General features: G+C 49.6%; 1 protein-coding gene across 2 annotated transcripts in view; it reads right to left on the minus strand.

The window, feature by feature from the left end:
- Positions 1 to 8,396, minus strand: part of LOC126919180 (homeobox protein aristaless-like) — a 62,552-nt gene extending 54,156 nt beyond the window's left edge. The window contains exon 1 of one of the 2 annotated variants that reach the window (XM_050727966.1): positions 6,860 to 8,396. In XM_050727966.1, coding sequence (XP_050583923.1) covers positions 6,860 to 7,004 — 145 coding nt within the window. In that variant the 5' untranslated portion in view covers positions 7,005 to 8,396. The remainder of the gene's footprint in view (positions 1 to 6,859) is intronic. The other variant, XM_050727964.1, reaches the window with a different exon arrangement.
- Positions 8,397 to 8,654: the final 258 nt, after the last annotated feature.

The raw sequence follows: 8,654 nt of genomic DNA on the forward strand, positions 1-8,654 counted from the left end.
CGGCGAACAGGAGAACGGAGATCCGATAAAACGGCGCGTTTTGCTACGCTGGCTTTCGTCCGGGCAACACCTGCGCGCCGTGCCGTGTTACGGCCGTGCTACATCGCACCTCAATTGTGTACGATCAAAGGACAAATCGAATTTAGCTCGTAACGCGATACAAAAAAAAAAAGCCGTCGCTCTTTCGAGATCGACTCGTCTCTATTAGCTCCTCTCGAGATTGGGAAGCAGATCGACGAGACTCGTTCGTGGCGATCGCGACAGCAGGATAAACTCGAGCGTTTCGTTTCATGCGCAATCAGATACCAGACGAATTAACCGACCACTCGGACAACATATGTCAGCAACGTTGTAGCGAACTTATCGAGATCGCGGTAACGACCACTTACGTTCTTAAGACCATAAATTAGGATATTTCTTTAGTTCAATTTATCTACGCGGTAAAGCGAGTCTAATGGGTCGCCGAGTCGAAGAAGTCGTCGTTGTTGTCTTCGTTGGTGTCGAGAGAGAGAGAGAAGAGAGAGAATACGTTCCGGTGTGTCCCGTCAAGCACGACCATTAAAAAACTTTTTTCCTCGGGGCTCCAGAGAAAAATTTAGTCGTAGAGGCTGTCGAAAAAATGCAAACAGTGCCCGTCCAACCGGATGAGAGGAGATTGAATCGAAGGAAAGAAGCGATCAGACGCGCCACGAGTCCGTCCAATTCTCGACTCGCGAACGCGGAAAAAGAAGCACAATCTCTCCGGTCTGCCGAAGCGTGTCCAGCGTGGCGACAAAAAACTGCCCCCAGAAAATCGATCGACACGCGCTTTCCGTGTTCTTTAATTGACTCTGGAATATTAACGAGAATTCCACCGCGAGATCTAAAATCCGCGCTCCATAGAGCCAGGCGTCGAGCAGCTACCCTAAGTAAAAAGTTGCTTCTTACGACTGTCTTAAAGTAGCGACTTTACTTTATCCGTTTATCCAACGCGTGACACGTAATCGACAGCCCTTAATATCGTCGCGAAGTAACGTCGCATTTCGGAAACGTCGCTTTTCGCCCTATCTTTACAAGGGATCTCGAAAGTCTTGCGCGTATTTTTAGGACGTCCGTAATTACGGGTATAATTTTACCGGTCATTAAGGCACGCACCTGCCGATAATCTAAACAATCTCGTCCTACGGCGAGATCTGATAACAGCATTGACGTACTTACTTCTCGCGGTATACCTTCGTCGCGCCAGCCTTGCGTTACTCTAACTCCACTGTGCGATACTCGCTTGCAACGGAGGTACGAGTTCGATCGTCGTGGTTAACCCCTTGTCGCCTTACCGTCGTATTTCATTAAGGCGGACATCGTAATTTATTATTTGATCGCATGGCATCGAGTCACATTACGCGCATAGGGAGCAAAAAACGTATCGAGTATTCAAACGTGATTAAACTCCTATCCGTTGGTAATTGAAAGATTCAGGACACGCATAATATTCTTTCCTGTTGCTGTTTTTTCTCTCGTCGACATTATAGATAGGAATTTATTAAATTAGAAGAAATATTATCCAAGTATTTATAACCGTACAATAAGCTACTGATTTTTTTCAATCGTGCAAATTCTTTTAGTCTCGCTCGTTCGTCGTACATTTTCTTTTTTTTTTTTTTTTCTTTCTTTACTCCGACAAAAACATCAATCTATGATTTTCAATGACGTTGCATTAACACCGACTGTAAAGTTCTCGAAGGCTAATAAAACTTCCAAACAGACGTCGCTTGTTTTGCGAGCGTCTCCTCGCACCACGTCGTTGCTCTGCTTTTCCTATCTTCATCCAACTCGGATCTTTTTCTTCCTCGAGCGTCGACGCGTTCTCTACGAGCGAGGAACAAGTTAACGAGGTGAACGTTTTCCGTTTGATATTTAACCGGAGGCTCGCCTTGGGTCTCGTTTTATCGAGTCATATATCAAAACTCGGCGGCCGAAAACGTCAGAAACAGAGAGGGAAAGCGGCGACGTCGTGCCTTTCTGACCGATTCACGAAATTCCACCGAAGAACGCGAGACATCGTTTCCATCGACGATCGTCGCACTGATCCGTACGAGACGCGTATCGGTCGTATCGCGTTTGCAATACGCGAGCTAAAGCAGAATCGAATTACCATAGTATGCATCGAGCTAATGGGCCAATGGGAAAGATTAAATAGAATTCAGCCGATTCGCATGATTATTCGGATTTTAATTGGCGGTGGCCTGCGGACACGCGGTCCTCGTGGACACAAGATACCGATACCCTACCACCTCGAATAGATTGAAACGTTCGGGAAGGCAGGGTCGAAGGCAAAAGAGGAGTACGGTTGCTCGAGCACGGTGGAGCGCATAAGCGTGGGTTTCTCGCAGCCATGGCCCACATTCCAATAAATAACGAAACAAAGGAGCTGGATATTCACCCCTCCCATCTGCTGTTTCGGCCTGCCGCCATATTTACATCCGATAACGAGCCGCCGGCAGATATTTACATTTTTAATAGCATAAACCCACAGACCTGACGGCCCGTTCGAATAATATTTCCCTCCTTCCTCCGTTCCCTTCTTCCATCGTCATCAACGACCCCACCGTGGACGCCATTTATTAGCCCTAATTGATCGAAAGGGGTACGTAAACCTTTTCCCCGTCTCTCGCCTCCAATTTTTTTCTCTCGTTTCTGTCGGTCGACGAGCAGCGCCAGCGCGCATATGGGGCTGTTTACGCTTACGTTCCTTCCAGAGAGGAAGATTCGTCGAACGAAACTGGAGAAGGATAACGTTCGTTAACGGAGGCAGGGAGGCTCGGAAATCGCACCCTCGTTTACCGCACGGCACATGACGCCGGTATTTCGGTAACGATTAGCCCCGAGTTCGACGAGTTAACAGGTGATCGCTATTAAAAACCAGGAGAACTATACTTTCGAAATCGACTCGTCCCCACCCTTCGCTCGGGGAGAAAAGCGGGCCGAGAGGAACCGCGAGGTATAACCTGGAGAATTCCCTAATGGACTCGTCACGCTGGAAAAGTTGGTAATTTACGATCGACGGGTCTGGGTTAAAGCAGGAGGGTTGAAACGGAGGGTGAAACGAAGCAGGAGGGGTAGAAAGAGAGAAGGTTGGACGCGTAGTGAAACATCGGGGCGTCGAGAGTCGAGTCTAATCCCGTAGTAGGAGGGTTAATTGGATGGAGTGTTTGAGCTCGCAATTAGCGATTAGCAATTACTCGGTATCGAAATGGATGGAAAGGGTGGGGGAACAGGGTGGTTCGGCTGTCTCGGGCCGACGGAGCGATTAATGAGCCAATCGGCTAATAACGCGTCACGCAACAATACGCGGTAACCGTTTCGGTTCGCGACGCGTTGCCGTTCGTTCGATATTGTTGCCGTTATTAGGCCCGAACCTAGAAAACACTGCCGTTGCCACATCCTCACTCCCACGAGGATCGTGGCTCGTTACCCGATTACACCGGTCTTACTGCACGGGCGGAACGCTTTCGCGAGCTCTTGAAGCGAGCCGCGCAAAGATCGATGCTCCGCGATAGATAGGCTTCCCCGTCTCCCTCCCACTTCGATCCTTCCCTTCGTGCTCCTCTTCTTTCCGCTCGTTCTATTTTGCAATCGAGTATTAGCCGAGTAATGCGCTTTAATGGGCCGCGCTCGGAGAATGGATGGACTCCGCGTTCGTGTTCGCGCGCGGTCGAACTTGTTCGATTAACCCCTTCGTGCGCGCAGCATCCGCTCCGATCGTCTCCGCGCCGATGGATAAATGACGTCGTTTCGCCGCTCCAGGGAAACGTACAACGGAACGGTATTTTCCAGCGTTCCTTCCACTTAAGTAGCCATCGATCGCTTCGTAAGATCGAGAAAATTTTAACACCGTTTTCGGTCAGCTGTTGGACAGTGAACGGCAGCTGAAGAAGAAATTCGAAGACGATGCGAGAGATGGAACGGGACGAAGACCGGGTGAAGCAGGGTGCAACGCGCGAATCGCGGAGCTCGAGGGAAGCGACGGCGGTTTGGAGAGACGCGACGAATTTCTTGGAAAACGATACGTAACTGGCCCGGGTGAAATATGCTCGAGGCTTCGAGCGGGATAAAGCTCTGCTAATTGGTGGCGAGGACGAGTGGTGCGCCTACACTAGCATCGGTTCGCGAGTCGCGTAATTCCGGCTAATTTATTTGATTGCACCGGCATGCCCGACTCTGCTCGCCGTAATAAGACTTGCCCTCGCCCCTTTTACGCTTCTTCTCCTCCTCATCCTCCTCCTTCTCCATCTTTCTTTTTTCTTCTCCTCTTTCAGAACATCGGGCCCCCTCGCTAGCCTCTCGAACGGACGAGAACGAAATCGGTAAGCTGGTTGCCGCTTTCTCTTTCGAATTCGAAGTTACCTCGTCCAAGACCATAGAAAACCATAGAAAATTATCCCTTTTCTTTCTCTTTCTTCCTCTCTCTCTCTCTCTCTCGCGCGCGCGATAAAAAGAAAATAGTCGAACGAGACTGGGAAAACGATTGTCAAGGTTTCGTGCGTCAAACGGTCGGGCGTGGACGACGAAAGCAGCGATTCTCGGAGGCCGTAGCTGCTTAACAGCCCCTAACGAGGCAACGGAGAAGTAGCAGCCGTGTGTCCACGCGTTTTATACGCACGCGAGCGAATGTGTGGCCCTTTGATACAGCGTAAGGACTCTTAATAACAATGTCGTTTATAGTTAGTACATGGGCGGAGGTTAGTTAGCGAGCATCGTGGATGTTCGGCGGCGAGGGGAAAGAGAACGCTAATAAAACACAATTAGCGGCTCTACCAAGCCGACCAATCACCGGGTTCCGCGCGCTCTATCGTGTACGCACGCGTAAAACTCCGGCACTGGTTATTTATGGCTTTCCTGGCGAGCATTATTGAGAGAAGGGTATCCTTATTTTTCGCAATCAGCTCGCTCGTTGTTACCGGTCGCCGATGCCGTCGCCGTTTTCGTCGTCGTTTTCGTCGTCGTCGGAACTATTCGCTTCCTATCTATCGCGACATCTAAGTTCGATAAGGCGTCATCGCGATCTTGCAACGATCATACGATTCGATAAAACTATATTATCGATGGTAAGCAATACGCCTAATCGAGAAAGAAATATCTTTTCGCTATCGAAGATACAAAGATACGGAAACGTAATGCTATCGCTGCGAAATCGCAACGATCTCGTGGTTTACACCAGGATCCATCCTCGCCAATCGTCGCCATTTCTTTCTCAAGGGTGGTCGAATTCGAACGAGGAGAACCCTCGGTGAACGACGACCCTTCTGCCTCGAAACCAATCGACCGCGAACTACCCCCCGGTTCGTCGAGTCTTATTGGCGAGACTTAACCCACGATTCGGCCACCATTTCCGGCCAACGATGAAAGAGCGCATGGCGGTCAATTAATTGGTGCAGACGGTATTTTCGAAACGTTTGGAAAACATTGAAGTAGAAAAACGATCGCGTTACGCCATATTTGTGCTCAACCGGCTGTTAATCGTTCAACGATTAACTACAGAAGCTTGTTAGTGGAACTGTTACCTGCTAAGTTACACCGTGTTTTACGAATATTCGAGTGACTCATTCGAATGGCTAATGACATCGAGGCTATTTTGACGCATAATTTCTATCTTCTAAATATTAAAATTTTGATATTCATATTAGCGACCGTTGTTTGACAAGGACAGGCGATCGTTGGCTGGAGTACGTGTTCTCGCAGGGTCTAATACGCAACATTGTCTCTTCGGGAGACTCGACGTTCGTAATTTGTTAATCGGCGCGCTATCTTGTTAATTACCCGATAAAAGAGCGATACGGTATACCCGCAGAATGAGATTCCGTTATCGCGCGAGCTCGTTTCGGTTTATCGCCAACGGTTAAATGGTAATTTGCTATTTATTTTCCGAGGGAGAAAAGTCGAGTAACGCGAGTTATCGCGGTCGCCGGCTATTTTGCATATCGACCAGCTAGAAACTCGGACTGGCGGAGTCGCGCCAAACGCGCTTCCGCGCCATTTCAAAATCCAATCGCTGACGATTTTCCATTTGGCAGATATCCGTCTCGTTCGAGAAAGATTGCCGGTCCCAAGGGAGCGGATAAACGACGATGTAACGTCATTGAAATCTCCGACTACCGAACGCTGCTCGGGACGAAGACGCGCGACCGCTGCAATCCGTCGTTCCGACCAAAGAAAGCCACCTCGTTTCGTGTAACGTTTAATTGGAGCGGTCGGAAACGAGTATTAATTTACCTTCGATACGTGTCGGCAATAACGACATTGATACACTTTTTGCCGATGTCCACGGGGAGGGGCAAGCAACTAATTTCAACTTAATCGTCGTCTTATCGCAATTTACCGAGTATAAGTGAGCCTTAATTGACTCGAGTGCTGTACAAGGACTGGTTGTTCCCGGCGAAGCAGTAAGCACAAAAGGCGTTCGCCTGCAAAAAGTTCGCTTCAACGAGCATTTCTCGGTCGTGGAATGTCGAATGGCTCGCGGTTCCTAGAACGTTCGTCTCTTCGATCGTCCCGATCTCTTTCCGATCGTCGTGTCGCGAGGAAAAATGGTCATGGCCAGCACCGATCCGGCTACGAAACCCTGGAATTCTGACACTCGACGTTTACGCGATTTCAATGGAATTGTCCGCGAGCGTGGAGATGACGCGAGCTTACGGAATCCGCCGGTTCTTTCCAACGAGCCACGTTATCGCGAAACGTGTTTACGCGATTCCGTTCCGTACGCGAATAAACTTTCGCTCGATCGTGGGGTATCAACCGGTCGATTGCCGCTAATAAAGCTATCTCTCTGTATATAGAGTATAGGAAGAAGAAATTGATATCGTTACATGGCGAAACTCACTTTGCGTCTTTTCCATATCGTCGGGAAGTTCCGTTTCCCCGACGTCCACCAAACTCCGGATGCTGAATACGCTCTTGGCGACCCGGGTTTTCTGAAGCTCGGATACACCCTCGGGTATTCTTCTCGGGGTCGTGCTGAGATCCATCGTTGTTCTCGATAAGGACGATTCACTTGTCGAACGTCGATCGAGGGAAAAAAGGACGCACGTATACACGTCCTCTTACAGTACACACGAATATCGTATCGTCCTTTCGTCGATTCGCATGGTATACAGCACGCAACTGCTATCTCGTACGATTCGTGCCGTATAATCAATGATTCGATCTGTTATCGTTCATAAATTCAATACGAACGTCGCGGAAATTTGACGATTCGTTTCCCCTAATCAAAGACTCGTCGATCGAAACGTACGATACGTTTCGCTAGCGGATACGGCCACAACTTTTGTTCGCGATACTCGATCTCGTTGTCGAGCGATACGGATCGGGCCGCCTGCTCTTCTTATCTTTTTCAATGAAACACCAAATCCTTATCCGATGGATCGGCAACGAGCCGGTAATTTGATGTTTGTCCGTCGATTACGCGACCACCTGACGCGATGCGATTCAGCGTCTCTTTTCAAGGTATCTAACAATTCCATCCAGCTGGGTTTCACGACCTTCCGAACGTGTAGGTCTCGATCTTAATTTCCGCAAACCTGATGCACTCGATTCCATAGACGGTAGGGTCGCTGGCGGCGATTAGATCGACTCGATGCGCTCTAACAGTACGAATAATCTTGCCACGGAAAGCGCAATATCGAACGATGCTCGCTCGTAATCGATCCGATCGTTGAGTATTGCGCGTATCATTGCAAACTAAAACGATCGGCGTTCTCGAATACGATACGACTATGTTGTCTCCTGCACTATGTTTGTATACCAACGTTCACGACGTTCGCTTTACCTGGAATTGTCAATGGTAACCGAGTCTATCGAGCTGTTGCCGATGCCTCGACCTTTTCTCGATTGTGTTTATCGTTCGCTCGGAGTCTTCGTCGGCGGCGAATTTACCGCAACCACTCTGTTTCCATAAATTGATCCAATTAACAGCTCGATCATTGATCGTTCCTTGTCTTACGCTCGATCACTACACACCGTCCCCTGCCCGCCGATTCGATCTCTCTACGGTTTCTCGAGTCGGCCTCGACCTCGCGATTAAACTCGCCGAGAAAGCGAAACGTACGAGCGTCGACGAACGATCCAACGAAACGTCACTTATTCGCGTCCGAACGTTCGATTTCAGGATAGAATCCGCGTGCTATCGCGAAGAGTTGCGATCGACGATCACCAGTTCCACGAATCTCTTGCCTCAAGGACGATCGATGGTCGTTCGTCCGGTCGTTGAAGGAATCAAAGTTGACAGGTGACAGTTAATGGAGGGGAACAGGTGAGAATGTCGGGCGCGCGGTTCTACGCAGCCACGCGACGAGCGAACACGAGAAAGCAGAACCGGCCAGCACCGAGCACACGCGTATCGCGAACTCCTGTTCGGCAATGTTCGCGTTCGAGTTCCCTCCACCTCGAGGAGGTCGATCGTGTCCCAAGGTGGTACCACCTGGTAGAGGGGAAGGTGGAACACCGAGACCGCCCTTCTCGAACAAAATGGAGTTTTCTCGAGCTTTCAGCTCCGCCTACCGTGATCCACCCACGTCGTTTACCGCCTCGAACGACCCACGAGTCGCACCAGAGATCGTCTTTCTCTTGTCTTAGGTTCGCTCGAAACCCCTCTTCGAGCCCTGAGCGCAACACGACCG

The sequence above is a fragment of the Bombus affinis genome, chromosome 8 (assembly GCF_024516045.1).
Source record: "Bombus affinis isolate iyBomAffi1 chromosome 8, iyBomAffi1.2, whole genome shotgun sequence".
NCBI classification, from domain to species: Eukaryota; Metazoa; Arthropoda; class Insecta; order Hymenoptera; family Apidae; genus Bombus; species Bombus affinis.